Source organism: Bos grunniens, chromosome 22 (assembly GCF_055505025.1).
Source record: "Bos grunniens cultivar Pamir isolate PY7600 chromosome 22, Bosgru_T2T1.0, whole genome shotgun sequence".
NCBI lineage: Eukaryota > Metazoa > Chordata > Mammalia > Artiodactyla > Bovidae > Bos > Bos grunniens.
In genome coordinates, this window is record NC_141186.1 from 39,439,284 (window position 1) to 39,455,876 (window position 16,593).

Genomic DNA, 16,593 nt, shown 5'->3' on the forward strand with positions numbered 1-16,593 from the left:
TCCTACATAAATGGAGAGATGTCCTATCTTCATAAATTGGCAGACCTAATTCTATTAATATGGCAGTGTTCCCCGTATCAGTCTACAGAATGAACATAATCTGTATTAAAATTCCAGCTGCACTTTTTGTAGTAATAGGGAGGTCCTGAAATTCATATGAAAAACAAAGGATCCAAAATAGCCAAAAGAATCTTGACAAAGAAGGCCAAAGTTGAAGGAGTCACAGTTTCCAATTTCAAAACTTATTACAAAGCCATGGTCAGTCAGTGACCAAGACAGTGTGACACTGCCATAAAGACAGACATACAGATCAGCAGAAAAGAAATCAAAGTATGGAATAAACCCTCACCCTTATGGTCAGCTGATTTTCTGTGGAGTGCTTAAGACAATTCATTATGGAGAGAAAGAAGAAACTTTTTAAAAAATGGTGCTGAGACAACTGGATATTAACACAAAGAAGAATGAAGCTGGACCCCTACCTCACACTGTATACAAAAATTAACGCAAACGGGTCAAAGGCCTAAATGTAAGAGCTAAGACCAGAAGAAGCTGACAAAAAAAAAAAAAAAAAGGTATATATTTACGATCTTGGATTAGGCACTGGTTCATTACATATGACAAGAGCACAGGAAACGAAAAAAGAAAAAAAAAAAAACTGGGTTTCACCAAAGTTTTAAAAGTTGGTACCTCAAAGGACATTATCGAGGAAGTGAAAAGATGACATGGTGAATGTAAGAAAATATTTGCAAATTATATATATATTTGTATCTATAATGTATAAAGAATTCAACAATAGAAAGACGAGTAAACAAATATAAAAACGAGCAAAGGATCTAAATAGACATTTCTCTAAAAAAGGCAGAAAGGTGGCCAACAGACACATGAAAAAATGTTCAACATCACTAATCACTGGGAAATGCCAATCAAAACCGCAACTACAGTGAGATACCACTTCAAGCTCATCACCATGGCTATTATCAGAAAAAAAACAAAGTAACGCATGTTGGCAAGGATGTAGAAACACTAGAACCTGCATATATTGCTGCTGAGAATGTAAAATGGCGCAGCCACTTCGGTAAACAGTTGGGCAGCTCCTCAAAATATTAAACATAAAGTTACCATATGACCTAGGTATTCTATTCCTAAGTATATACCCCAGGGAACTGAAAATAGATGTCTATATAGAACCTTATACACAAATGCTCATAGCAGCATTATTAATGACAGAAAGTAGAAACAACTCAAATATCCACTGAGAAATGAATAAACATGGTATATCTATACCGTGAAGTATTATTCAGGCATAAAAGCAACGCCCTGTGTACCTTTTAACAACATCATGTGGAGTAGAAGCGTCCAGACACAAAGGGCACGTACAGAATGATTCCATTTAGATGAAATATTCAGAATAGGCAAACACACAGAGAAAGAAAGTAGCTACGTGGCTTTTAGGGACTTGGGAGCAGGAGGAATTAGAAGTGACTGCTCATGGATAAGGGGTTTCATGTTGAGGTGATTAAAATATTCTAAAATTAGACAGTGGTGATGGTTGTACAACTCTTTGACTAAACTAAAAACCACTGAAATTAAATTTAAAATCAAATTATCTTGAAAATGGGTGAATTGTGTATGTTATATAAATTATATCTCACTGCAGATGACACCACCCTTATGGCAGAAGGTAAAGAGGAACTAAAAAGCCTCTTGATGAAAGTGAAAGAGGAGAGTGAAAAAGTTGGCTTAAAGATCAACATTCAGAAAACTATGATCATGGCATCCGGTCCCATCACTTCATGGGAAATAGATGGGGAAACAGTGGAAATAGTGTCAGATTTTATTTTTGGGGGCTCCAAAATCACTGCAGATGGTGATTGCAGCCATGAAATTAAAAGACGCTTACTCCTTGGAAGGAAAGTTATGCCCAACCTAGATAGAATATTGAAAAGCAGAGACATTACTTTGCCAACAAAGATTCGTCTAGTCAAGGCTATGGTTTTTCCAGTGGTCATGTATGGATGTGAGAGTTGGAACTGTGAAGAAAGCTGAGCGCCGAAGGATTGATGCTTTTCAAACTGTGGTGTTGGAGAAGACTCTTGAGAGTCCCTTGGACTGCAAGGAGATCCAACCAGTCCATCCTAAAGGAGATCAGTCCTGGGTGTTCACTGGAAGGACTGATGCTAAAGCTGAAACTCCAGTACTTTGGCCACCTCATGTGAAGAGTTTTGGGGGCAGGGGGAGAAGGGGACGACAGAGGATGAGATGGTTGGATGGCATCACCGACTCGATGGATATGGGTTTCAGTGAACTCTGGGAGTTGGTGATGGACAGGGAGGCCTGGCGTGCTGTGATTCATGGGGTTGCAAAGAGTTGGACAGGACTGAGCAACTAAACTGAAAGTATTATTAAAAATCTGTCTACAGTGGTGTGTAACTTTAAACATACTATTACATGAAACTATGTACATTAACCATAAACATCTGTGCTCCTGCTCTCAATATCGAAGTGTGTATTTTCAGCCAGTGAGTCAAGTCTCGGTGTCTGTGAAAAGTGGCCTTCCAGCCACAGAAGTGGCCTGTCCTCCTAGCAGCCTTGAGGCTCTGTAAGAAGAACTCTTATTTATTTGCTCCTAAACTTCCAGGGTACTCATGGCCCTGGAAATGTTTTGGACAGGACTAAACATGTAGGCCACAAGGAATGAAATAAACCAATTACCTAATCTTTGGAAAGACTGCTCTGAAATTCAGCTTCCTCGATTCAGCTCTCAGTATTTCCATTTGCATTAAAAAGCTTGGCTCTCATGGGTTAAAAACAATGTTAGGCTAGCCACGTGACATTAAATTTTGGTTCCCAACACTGGATATGAAATCACTTCATGTAAAAACAGTAAAGCTCAGAACATTTCCTTCGATCGCCTGATTATGACAACAGAGATCTCGCAGCTTCATGAAACACTAAGGGGGCAGAGGATGTCCCCACTTCTTCTTCTTACACATTGTTGAAGAAGATGGGCCAACTTGCACGTGTAATGCCCTCTTGGCATCCTGATTCCAACTGCTTGCATTTCAGCTCATACCCAGAAGGAAGATTTCATTTCCTTGCAGTTGAAGATAGTTTAAAGTTTATTACTCACATGCTAAAATATTGATGTATCTGTTTTTGTGCTTGTTATCTGGATGATTGGAATGTTCTGCAGTGATGTTCATATCAGCCGTGCAGCGCTGGACTTCCTAGAGAAGGAAATATATAGGGAGGTTACCAAGATTTTTAGACATGCTTTTGGACGCTGAACAACAGCCAAAAGAAAGCAACTATAGACATCCAAAAGCCCAGAGCCTTTACTCACTCCCCAGTCACTGGCCACCATCACCTCCCCAAACTCAACTTCAGAAATGAATACTAACGTATTCATAACAGATGTATGAAGGATGAAAACAAAATAAAAGGGTTTCATTCTTTACTAATTCATCCACCATCCATTTTATTCCAGATCTGACCTAGGCATGAGGATTACAGAAATAGTGTCTCTTTTTGAATATGTTGCAGTCAAATGGGTGAGAAAAACATATAAAAACATGATGATAGTCAAATGTGATTAGTAGAAGAGAGGCCTGAAGAAATGGATAGGAACACAGAAGGTTTAGATGGGAGAGAATTCACCTGGGTCTTAAAAAGATGAACAGGAATATTCTAGAAGAATAATCTCCAGCATGATGTGCAATATGCTTATATTATGGTCCTCACAGCCTTGTTTTATGACAGACTACCAAGTGACTGTCCTCAGCCCTGAAATGACAGTGTGTGTGCGCGAAGTTGCCTCAGTCGTATCTGACTCTTTGTGACCCCATGGATTGTAGCCCACCAGGCTCCTCTGTCTGTGGGATTCTCCATGCCAAGAATACTGGAAAGGGTTGCCATGCTCTCCTCCAGGGAATCTTTCTGACCCATGGATCGAATCCACGTCTCTTATGTCTCCGGCACTGGCAAGCAGGTTCTTTATCACCAGTGATACCTGGGAAGCCCTGAAATGACACTAATAGAACCTAAAAACTGTCATATCTGACTTACCCCATATATGGCTCTGATGCACTAATTTTTAACTCTGATTTTACTTACATGCTCCTTCTTTAGAAAAACAGCCATGGGAGAAGCAACTCTCCTCTTCTATTACCTTTGCCATGGATAGAAACATCATTCATTAGCCTAATAAAAGATTGCTAAAAAAGCCAAATTTTTCTACACCATATGCTTCAAATCCCAAGAAACCACTGGTGCTAACTAATAAAGGAAGTCATTTGCAGTGCACAGCTGCGACAAAGAGCAGGGCAAAGTGACATGAGGGGATCAGGAAAAGCCTTTCACATGTGACAGATGTAACCGAGTTTACTTGCTGCGTGGCAAGTACAGATGATGTCCACAGCATGCTCATCATGTACAATGAAGAACAATGAAATCTATAAGGAACCAGTTGTCTTTTATATTCACCAAGTACTTAGGAGGGGCTCACCATGATCAAAGAGCTAAGGCAAAAAACAACAGGTCACTAAATATTCGGAACCATACTCACAGACACCTGATTCCTGGAGGATGTACAGGCACTTTTTCAGAATTGGGAGGCGTTCCCGGGGGAAGGAAGAATGAGAAAGAACAAAAGGAAGAAAAAGAAGGGGCTTCCTAGGTAGCTCCATGGTAAAGAATCTGCCTGCCAATGCAGGAGACATGACTTTGATCCCTGGTCTGGGAGGATCCCACGTGCCACGGAGCAACTAAGCCTGTGCACACACCTACCGGGTTCTAGAGCCCAGGAACCACACCAAGAGAAGCCAGAGCACTGCAACGAAGAGGAGCCCTGGCTCCTCACAACTGCAGCAATGAAGACCTAGCACAGCCAAAAATAAACACACAAAATTATGTATTAAAAAAAAAAAGGGAGAGAGAGAAGGAAGGAAGGCAAGAAAGAAGAGAGAGAGAAAGAAAGAAAAGCCATATCCATTAGTTCAACACATCTCTCTGGAGAAAGTGTGCATTTCATGAGAGTGCATTATCTTTTTTTACTTTTACTAAATGTGATAAACTCTGATACCTGCTGTTCTATCTAAAATGGTTTATAACCTACAGTTTGGTGAATGCTGGTTTAAAAGGCCTGAAGGCTGCCTTTGGCTGTTCTCTCTAAAATAGACATAAAATGTGAGCGTAATTTAATGAGTCTGCTGTTTTAACATCTCTAGGAACAGGAGCAATGCTAGCCGTACTCAGAATATCTGCCATTCAGGATTGCCTTGAAAGCCCAAGGTGTACTCTTCTGAATAGTTTCAGGGGCAGAAAACCTTTGAAAATGGATTTGTATTCTGGAAGACATTAATTCAGCCTGTACACAAATCTGTGAAATAAGCTGACATGCTTTGGTTCCTGGGTTCTGAAGGTCAAACCTTTGGCATGTACCTCTTCTGGGCTGAGCTGTTCAGACATCCTGTGCTGAGATTTCAGCTTTGAGTACTTTAGTTGGAGATTTGCCTTATTGATATTTTTTTTCCCCATTGTGTGACTCTGACCACACTCACTGGACTGAGGTGGGGCCTCTATTACAGTCTAATGCAATTGGCTGAGCCTGTGTGGGAGCAGCTGTCTGTACTGTTTAAAGCGGCCATTCAATATGGCCAATCAAACTCTGGGCTATCTAAAACCCTTAGTCTGATCTGTCGCCTCTATTTCACTTTTCCAATTATGTGAATGACAGAAAACAAGGAATGGTCATAAATAATGCTAAATCTGATTTTACGAGAACCCAAGGGGTTGGCCTACGGCCTTCTGATTTTGTCTTGTGGATAATAATGTCATCTGTAATTCCTTGCAGTACCGCCTGGTTCATTTAGATGCTGATAATATCATCTGATCCTGGAGTGCTTTTTCTCCAGCTGAACTGGCATTTCAAAGTTAATGTGATTTTAATAGGTGTTAAGACCCTTTGAAGTGACACTGGCCAACAGAATGTGTATAGTACAGTTACTTAGTCAGTACCCAAATAAAAAGTTTAAGATTTAAGCTTGTTTGCACTTTCCTGTCTCTATAACAGAGCCGGAATTCTCAAAATGAATACTATGCGAATGACCAGGACACACCACCACCAAGAAGAGCCAACTGAAAACAAGGGATCTACAACAAAGCCTAACTCAAAAAAAGTGAACCAAAAGAGAAAAAAAGAAAAATACAAGTTGACAGATAGAGAGTTCTTCAGAGATGATACGGGCTGCTTCACCTCGTGCCTGGAGCTGTGGATGGAGGAGGCTGTCCAAAGGCACATGCTGACCTCCTGTCCTCCCATTCAGAAGCTTAATTGGAAAAAAAGAAAAAAAAGCCGAAACAGATCTAGAAATCTTTCAGGTTACTCAGCTTCACAATGAAGCAAGCTGAGAAGGAAATACTTTGGACCTGGTGACCAAGGGTTAGGCCAAGCGTGTGTAACAGCCTTAGTGTCTGAGCTCAGGCCGCCCCCATCTACGTTCAGGGGCCTGTCCTGCACGAGAATAAGTCAGGACCACAGCACAGTGCTCGCTGAGTGTCGGACAGGGAGCTGGCCCTCATCAGGTACCAGTCACACCCTCTGCCAGCCTCTCCTCCCCTCTGCTCAGGCGACCACTATGGCCACACTGGTTTTCTTCAAAGGCTGCTTACCTATGTTCTTCTCTTGCTCAGACACCTCTTAGAGAGATTCCAAACCCCCGAGTCAGGCTTTCAGGGCCCCCACCTATGTACCTCTTCCTTCCCAACACCGGACAGTTTTAACTCTGTGCCCTTTGAACAGCCTGTACAACCTCCTGCTCTCTGCTTCACAGCAATTTTCCTTACCCAGGATAGTCTGTGCTCCTCTTCATCCCCCTCTAAATCCGTATGTCTTTATCCCAAGTGTCTGCCTTACCCTCCAGAAAATCAACCTATCTCTGAAGAAACTATCCCAGTGTCTGTCATCCTACAGCTGGTCTATAAAACAGAATTATTTTTTCCTGTACAACTTGGCTAACACACTTTTTTCCTCACTCTTCATAAGAGCCTCAACGTAAAAACCTCAGCTTCATCACCTATGATTTCTTTCACGATAAGGTTTTACAAAGTTTTCCTTTGGGTCATATAAGACCCACCCCGGCATTCTGTCACTGAGGCTCAGGAAACTGCCAACTTGCAGGCAGCCTTCTTTCTGCAGTTTTCCACCTCCGTCAGGAACTCCCTCGTATGTGTCATCAGCAACAACGGAACTCTGCATCTTACATAAGGTAATTGTGGCCACTGGCCCCTTGGTGCCTGGGCTCAAGGTGGACAAAGCTTTGTTCTCTTGACTTAAGATGAGCAACCGGCCCAAATTCAGCTGAGCTGGAGCTAACTTTAACAGACTCGATCCCCCAAAGGATCTTGTCAAGAGGGTATTGGACCTCTGGCCTCATCTCTGCACTCCACTTTTAAGCCTGTGATGCTCCTGACCTCTGCCTATTAATTCTGCTGACCCACAGGGCCTTGCAGCTCCCCTGATTTTGAAAGATTATTTGCTAGCACCGAGCCTCTGGAAGACTCCTTGATTATGACCTGGGAGGCGGGGGAAGAGTGAGGCTGAAGTCAGCTAAGGTAGTCAAGGGAATAGTCACTGAGCACTATCCTGACACCAGGATTGATGCTATTTCCAGGGACTGCAAAATCTGCTAAAGCTATAATGTCCCCAGCTTTTTAACAGCCTTCAGAATTTATCTGACAAGGACAAAAAGCTTGCATTCAGTATCACCTCTAGACAAAGACTCAAAATTACCAGCGGATCATTTCTCATTCTCCTTAAGCAGCAAAGTTCTGAACACATGACAGGTATTCACCATTTTTTTTTTTTCCCATTTCCCTCCACAATCTGAAAACAAGATGGGGCAAATAATAGAACTTTCGCGGAAAAACCCAATCAAAATTCCTAGCAGCCTTTCTCCTCTGCTTTCCTGGCAGAACTTCATTCCTGGATTGGCACTTCTTTTGCTCTGACCTCTTTCTGCATTAGCTGTGTTCACTCTGGTCTCCCCCAACCAGAATGAACTCTCTGAGGGCAAGTTCTCTGTCCAGTCCATCTCTGTGCCTTATAAAACATCCAGAGAATAGCAGGTACTTAGTAACTGTAGAATGACTGGCTTCAACGCCTTTTCATGGGCAAACTGGAAAAGACCCTGATGCTGGAAAGATTGAGGGCAAGAGGAGAAGGGGACGACAGAGAATGAGATGGTTGGATGACATCATGGGCTCAACAGACATGAGTCTGAGCAATCTCTGGGAGATACTGAAGGACAGGGAAGCCTGGCATGCTGCAGTCCATGGGGGCACAGAGTCAGACAAGACTGAGCAACTGAATAACAACATGGGCAAATATTAACTGTTAAGTGGTTTTCTCTATAATCTTAAGATTCGTTCTTGGACTAATTTCAGGCCTCTATTCACAAGTTATGTAAGATTTTTGTAAGTGAGATTCTCAGCCCTTTGGGAAGGCTCTAGACCATGAAGATCATGTATTGGGCTCCCAGTATTCTTAGTTGTGGGATGGGGTGGGGGGTGCGGTAGCTCCTTTATTCTAACCTCCCTCTTCTACTTTTTTTGCCAAGGAATTTACTGGTCCGTCAGCTGCATGATCAGTTTTAGACAATCACTGATCATCTTGGTTAATTCTCCTTACTATAGGATACTACTTACTTAAATGCAGAGTCTGGATGGCCTTAGGGCTAAACATGTGGGCTTGAATCAGAAAGCTTTGGTCTTCCTGATCAGAAAGTGGTCCTACTGCTGCCACTTCATTACTGAACTAACCAATGCCTCAGTCTTCCTCATCTGCAAAATGGGGACAAAACAGCTCACAGCTCACAAGGGTTATTTCTGAGGAATGAGTGAAATAATCTGAGCAATGGTGCCAAGCAGATATCGGCTGTAATTACTCCATGTAAAAGGACCCGGAAATCTGGAGCTGAGGTTTCTACTCTCTTAACACGATGAGGGTTTTGTTTTATTCTTGTTGAATTACACAAAATCTCTTGTCCTGACCTTATTTTTTTTTTTTTTTTTACAGTCTATGACTATCTCTTGTCTATAAAATAGCCTTGATAAGGGAATCTCCTCGCGGTCCACTGTTTAGGACTGCTGAGCACTTGGGTTCAGTCCCTGGTCAGGGAACCGAGATCAAGCTGCGTGGTACAGCCAAAAAAAACCAGCCTTGAGAGTTTGTTAAAGATCCTATTACTATTTTCCTTTTTAGCAGAGCTATGTAAAAGGAGCACTACTGTTTTAAAATACTTCAAATTTCTCCTAAATTTGAAGGCCAACAGTACAGAAGTAGGCTTTTCTACCGTCTCATTTCCTTCTCTGCATGAGTGTCTTACTATTCTTTTTGGAAGAAAGGATGTTCTTGCTAGGGTGAAGAGCCCTGACTTGAAACCTTTCAAACTAGCACAGACTGTGAAATAACAATGATAAAACAAAGCCACCCATCTCCCCGCCCTCCCTGTTCCAGTCCCAAACATACCAGGTGACAAGCTACAGACTTCAATATAGGTGACAAAAGCTACAGCCTCAGTAATTTTTTTTTAGGCTAGAAACAGGGTACAGATGCCCAGGACTTGTTAAGAGGCGTGATTTTGATGCAGTGAAGCCCATTTTGAGTCAGAGCCAGTTTACAGAGGTGTAGCTGATTATTTTGAATAATTAAATGGTGTCAAAACCAGCTGTGATGAATAGCACTGGGGTCTCAAATCATAAATAATTGAGAAACTGGAGCTGCATTTGATCATCCTGATCAAATTCTCGTCTCGAGAGGATGAATGTTTGTCCGGAATACCATCAACACTGTTAAATGCCTCAATATTCTTGCTCAGTCATCCAGCCAACAGTCAATTGAACTAAATCACTCAAACACCCCACACATGTGCTGTCCTCATGAATGCAAAATGTCTGACTTCACACCATGTGCTCTGTACTTGGACAGGCACCTTTTTTTGGGTCAGCATCTAATAGCCGCAATAAGCACTTGACATGTTTTTTTTGCTTTTTCCAAGAAACATATGACTCTGCAGAATACGTCAGAGGGGTCCTTCTCTCTACCATCTTTGCTCTGCTTCTGCTCCAGAAATAAAACAAAGAACCAAAAAGCTAGGAGAGGGACTTCATTTAAAACAAGTTGTCAATGTAATTGCCTTTAGGATGGCCTTCAGGGACTCCCAAATTTGCATAGAAACAGGGCTTCTGGTCTTCTTTTTTCTCTCTCCTCCTCTGTGAGAAAATAATTGAGCCTCCCAGCCGTATGGCTCCTAGGTGACCTCCAAGGGCTTCCCTTTCATTATTCCAAGTGGGCCCCCAGACCAATTTTGTGAAAAGAGGTGGGCAGGTTAGCACCCTCGGCGTCATTTCCATTTTAAAGGAGAAATGAGACAGAAAGGAACTGACTTACCCACAAAGCTAGAAGACAGCTGAGCTGCCACGAAAACTTGGCCCCCTCAGCACCGCTCGTGCTGCCAGAGATGTGCCTCAGTGAAGCGCCTCAGTGAAGAAAAGGGCAGTCTGTTTAATAGCTCCTCATTGACACCCTGTCACTGCCGAGCTGGCGCGGGACCCGGAGCTGGCAGGGCGGTGCGCGCTGCTCTCTACCTTCCTTGTTCCCTACACACCAGCTCTCAAAACCAGGAGGCTCTGCTCACCCATGTCTCCTCTCCAGGGCTTAATAATCGCGAAAACAAGAACAATCCACTTTTGCACGGGCTTAACTGTTAACGGAAAAGGCAATGGCAGCCCACTCCAGTACTCTTGCCTGGAAAATCCCATGGACGGAGGAGCCTGGTGGGCTGCAGTCCATGGGGTTGCGCAGAGTCGGACACGACTGAGCGACTCAGCAGCAGCAGCTATTAACCTAGCTCTCTCCAGGATGTTCATCATTCGTTTCTGCCAACATGGTTGGGGTAGGAAGTGATGTTGCTGCCATTTTCAAAAAGGAAGGATGGTGGGGTGGGGGAGGTGGCTTCCCTGGTGGCTCGGTGGTGAAGAATCCACCTGCCAGTGCAGAAGACACGGGTTCGATCCCTGGTCTGGGAGGATCCCACGTGCGGTGGAATAGCTAAAGCCTGTGTGCCACAACTACTGAGCCTGTGCTTTAGAGCCTGGGAGCCGCAACTACTGAAGCCTGCACACCCTAGAGCCTGTGCGCTGCAACAAGAGAAGGTGTCACAGTGAGAAGCTGGTGTATCGCAACGAGAAAGTGACCCCTGCTCTCCATAGCTAGAGAAAGCCTGTGAAGCTACAAAGCCCCAGCACAGCCAAATAAATAAATAAAATCATAAAAAATGAGGAAACTGGGGATCAGAGGTGAAATGACTGGCTCCAGAATGATCATGACTGGTGGAGCCGGCATCTGACTCCTCAGACTGACAACCTGTGGTCTCCCCTACACCATGTGCCTCCCAGAACGGACGTGGAATTAGGAGCCTGTCCTCTGCATGACGACTGCTGTCCCAGTGAGAATGCAAAAGACACAATCCGAGTCTGCCTCTTTCCTTCCACTGAGTCTGTTCTCTCACAGAAATGCATGTTCAGGAAGTGTGCAGGCAACTCTCTTTCACCTCACTTGTACTGGGAAAGGAAGGCCCGTGAGAACTCTCAGTGTAAGGAAAAGACAGCCAGTCCCCACTTTCCTCAGTGACTGCTTTTGTGATGCTCGAGATACATTCATTTCAAGTTTACAAACAAATCTCTGTAAAAGAAGAGTTAGCTTTCTGGAAAGGAACGTCCGGTTTTGAAGCATACCTCAAAATCCTCGGAGAACCCATGCTGGTTATTAGAATAGAGCTCACCGATGTGTTTAACAAACTGTTTGACAGGAATGGCTTCCATGTCATCTGTAGGAATAAAATAATATTCAGAGTCACATAGATTCCTTTTAGAAACAAATGACACCGATAAGGGAATTCCTAAAGACAGGTATTTGATTTCTGCAAAGAGTGATATAACTGTATCACCTGAAATAAACGTCTTCCAGAAAAATGCCTTCTCTGGATTTCCTTGACATTAGGGTCTCATTATGATTTTTGAATGCCTATTGGAAAATACTCTGATGCTGGGAGGGATTGGGGGCAGGAGGAGAAGGGGACGACAGAGGATGAGATGGCTGGATGGCATCACTGACTCGATGGACCTGAGTTTGAGTGAACTCCGGGAGTTGGTGATGGACAGGGAGGCCTGGCGTGCTGCAGTTCATGGGGTCGCAAAGAGTTGGACACGACTGAGCAACTGAACTGAACTGAAAAGCTAAGTATGGTTTTAAAAATGGTCTATAAAGAATTACCTTTAGTTTTCATATTCAAGGAAATGTACATACTTAAATCACCACATCAGACTTTTAACTAAAACTGAATTTACCAAGTGTACTTGTTGGTTAAGACATGTTATCACGACCTAGGTTTTTCAAGAATTTGCTATTCAGTGGGGTCCAGCTTGAAGTTGGAACAACTCAGTTCTGTTTCTGATCTTTGAAGTCTATGCAATCTTTATACACAATCACAGACAGTCACAGACAGGTGCCACCGAACCAGCTGGCTTTGGGTACACTGCCATCCACGTTTACGTGTTCACAATTTCCGTGCGAGACAGCTGTGTCTACACAATGCCAAACAACCAGTTTGATGGAATTAACTGGATTTTCTTTTGGTGTTGACAGAACTAGGTACAAATTCGGGAAGACGCCACATTCCAATTTATTTGTGATGCTGTCACTTCAAAAGGACGTTTTCAGTTCGTGAGCCTCGTGAGTGTTTTACGCTGATTTACCCAGCTCCACCCTGCACCTTGAGGACGGCCACACCCCACCCACTGGAGCTGCCCGACCTCCCCCTTCTCTCCTTCCCTCGCCCCTCCCCCGCAAATATTTCCTTTTAAAAATACTCTGCTGAATTTGAGATAAACAACAGACATGACATTTACTTTATTCAGAGTGAAAGATCTTTGGCAAACGCACAAACATCTAAACTGCCACAGATGCTTTTCTTAGCAAAGGGTATGAAGATCTGTATGTGTAAATGAGGTCCTACTTTGGCAAGAATGTTAGAGATCCAGGCTTGACAATCTGATTTCTCTTCATCTGGTGACAGCTAACATTGACTATGTCATTCCTTCTCGACTTTCTTTCGAGAGAGCAAAGCTCTAAGGGTGGCTTTTTGCATCTATTGACATTTTCAAACTTGAATCATTCCTAAGAGGAAAAGAAGCGTCTCTCATACAGTTTGTTTAGGGAAGGTGACTTATAAACGTTCATAACCCAACCTGCTTAGCGGAGAAATGTGACTTATCCAATAGGGGGTGCCTTGTACGTACCAATTCTTTCTGTGTGAACCACTAAAGACCTAATAATTTTAACAGGCCTCCTTATGAAAAAAAAAATGCCAAGTTATTTACAAATATTTCAGGATTGAAGATGTTCATGAATATGCAATCATTTTGCACGCCCAAGAAATCTATAGCGCCCATAATGATGTAACCGGCATTAACAAAGTGAGCTGAGCCAAAATGTTTCCCCGGAATATTTAGCAGAATGCACAGTTCAAGAAAAATTTCCCAAATTATCTGATCACTTCGCTTAAAATGTTTAGAAGTAAGCAAATTCTATAATAAAGATCAAGTGGCAATGAAAAGATCTTAAGTTGAGAAAAGGACTAATGTGTACAAAACTAGAGTGTGTCTAAGAGGTTAACCCAAGAATAAACTCATCTTTGAACAAGAGGCGACACAAATAAGATGAGACACAACCTGGCCCCACAAACACTCTAGCCTACAGACTGCAGCAACACTTTTCTCCTATTTATTTTGAAATGAAAGACATTTCATGAAAGACACTGTTTCCAAGAGTGGAGTGACATGGTTAATAGTTTAATAGGTTGTAAGCCTGCGTCCCCTTGCACCTACCTGAAACTATCACAAAACTGTTACTCGGCTATGTGCACTTGCGTTCAGTCACTTCAGTCATGTCTGACTCTTTGAGACCCCATGGACTGTAACCCAGCAGGCTCCTCCATCCATGGGATTTTCCAGGCAAGAATACTGGAGTGGGTTGCCATTTCCTCCTCCAGGAGATCTTCCCACCCAGGGATGGAACCTGTGTCTCCTGCACTGCAGGTGAATTCTTTACCTATACCCCAGTACAAAATAAGGTTAAAAAAAACAGTGTCATAGGTTGAGGGCAACATTTATTCTGTAATGATAGTTTAGAACTGGAAATCCCCGATAAACTTCAGGTGCCATGATTAAGTATATGGACTCCCAGGTAGCATTAGTGGTAAAGAACCCTCCTGCCAATGCAAAAGATATCAAGAGATGTGGGTTCCAAATCTGGGTTGGAAAGATCCCCAGGAGGAGGGCATGGCAACCCACTCCAGTATTCCTGCCTGGAGAATCCCATGGACAGATAAGCCTGGCAGGCTACAGTCCATGGGGTCACAAAGAGTCAGACACAACTGAAGCGACTTAGCAGGAACGCATGCCATGATTAAGTACATGGACTCTAGCTCCAAATAAGACTGCAGTTCAGCTTCAGAGTTATTTTACTCCAAGGTACATACCACGGTGTTTTAAAGGGCAGAGTCCTGTTCGAGTCACTAAAAAAAAAAAATCACTTTAAGGTTAACAATTTATTATTTTTTCCTACAAAATGCTCAACTATACGATCTAAGCTAACACTATACATGCCTATAACTCAGTTGGTCAGTTCCTCCCATGGTTAGAAGCAGCAAAACCCAGCAGAGCTCAGTTCAAGAACTGCATATGGAAATATACGACTCACTAGTCTCTCAAATTTGGTTCTTTATCCAAAGAAGTCTAATCACAATTCTCTAGGTTTCCAAGCACCATCAGTAATGTTAAAAAACCACCAAACAACCAAACAGAAAGATATACACACACACACACACACGCATGGTATAGTGACCACCCGGATAACACATTTTTGTCTTTCAATCAAGATAAATAAAACTGAAGGGTCGTAAATCTTTTTTCCTTCGATATGAAGATAAATATAAGGCTGAAGCTAATTAGAAGTCCTAATAGTTTTCCTCTTACATTGGTTTTCTATTAAATTTCTCTCAACATGAGCCAGATAATTATAAAATTACTCTAACTAGCCAGAAGGCCAAGCAATTAGGACAGCATTGTAGACCTGATCTGCTCAGTTTATATCTGTAGAAAGCCTGTGTACAAGAAGATACCCATCTGTGAGATGTTATTTCCACCTATACAGCCGAGTTTCATTAACAAATGCCACAATGACCAGAGCACTAACTACGGACCAGGCACCTTCTGTGCCCTTTACATGTGTTTACATGTACTCATTCCTCCCAACAGCCCTAAGAGATAGGCACTGTTTTCAATACTCATCTTAAGAGTTGAAAACACAGGCTTGGAAAGATGAATTGAAGCCTGGAGCATGGTGGTGGCAGCTGGCTGCAGAGTCAAGGCGAAGAGTGCTTCTGGTGGGAGAGAGCGGCTGTCGTCTAGGTCACAGTGAAGGGGACACCACTAAAGAGGTGTTTACTGAGCACCTAGGACTCAGCCAGATATTAGTGAGATGGTGTCTGCTCAAGGGCAACGTGTGTCCTACTGAACATAAGAAAGTGAGAGCAAGAACCGCAAGGTGAAGACTGCCAGTGTCTTAAAACGGATGGGTTTGATAACTTGGTGACTAGGGAGAAACAAAGAAGAGGAAAAGAGTTAGAATCAAAGTAAAGATGCCTTGGGACTTCTTGGTGGTCCAGTGGCTAAGACTCGGCGTCTCCCAATGCAGGGGGTCCAGGTTCCATCCCTGGGCTAGTCAGGGAACTAGATCCCATATGCCACAGCTAAGACTTCACATGCCATAAATGAAGAGCCTATGTGCTGTAATTAAGACCTGGCACAGACAAATAAATAGATGATTTAAACAAAAACAAAGACGGTTTCACTGACTACAGGTTAGACGTTGGATTACCATGATTCAGTGAAATGTCTCATGATAGAGTTGAAGGAAATGTGAAGGAAGCCCTCACTGATTGCCAGGGATTACGCTCAGCCTTTTGCATACACTTATCTTCACAAGGACTAGGCACAGAGGGTGCCGTCATCTTCAATTTACACGTAAGGAACCTGAGGCAACTTGTCCAAAGCGACACCATTACTAAGCGGCAGAGCTGACATTCGAATCCTGGTGTATTAAGCCCAAAGCCCGGGCTCCCATGTGATGGAACACACCGCCTTCATTCTCAGAGCACAGTTGCAAGGAAAAGCAAGCAATTAGGCACAGCGTGTCTGTTAATCTGATAAAATGTTATACACAGTATACTTTGTGCCAGTATTTTTAAGTATAGAGCTTTCAGATACCAAAGGTTTAAATAAGGCAAAAATGGGATAACTACTATCACCACTATACTACCCTGTTACAAAATATTTGATACAGTCAGTTGAGGATCAGGAAAAGTGGCCTTGTTGGTCTTAAATAATATTATTTATACTTTGTTCCAAGATTTTAGCCTTTTGTGGTTGGAATTAAATCCAGCACATAAGAGGTCCTTTATTTTGGTCAGTCCA

The 16,593-nt window shown here is 42.8% G+C and overlaps 1 protein-coding gene across 18 annotated transcripts in view; it reads right to left on the reverse strand.

The window, feature by feature from the left end:
• The window catches only part of PTPRG (protein tyrosine phosphatase receptor type G), a 777,241-nt gene that overhangs the window by 37,710 nt on the left and 722,938 nt on the right, over positions 1-16,593 (reverse strand). For all 18 annotated transcript variants that reach the window (XM_086367088.1, XM_086367083.1, XM_086367086.1 and 15 more), the window contains 2 exons: positions 11,794-11,885; positions 3,131-3,227 (listed from right to left, as the gene is read on the reverse strand). In XM_086367088.1, coding sequence (XP_086223214.1) covers positions 3,131-3,227; positions 11,794-11,885 — 189 coding nt within the window. The remainder of the gene's footprint in view (positions 1-3,130; positions 3,228-11,793; positions 11,886-16,593) is intronic.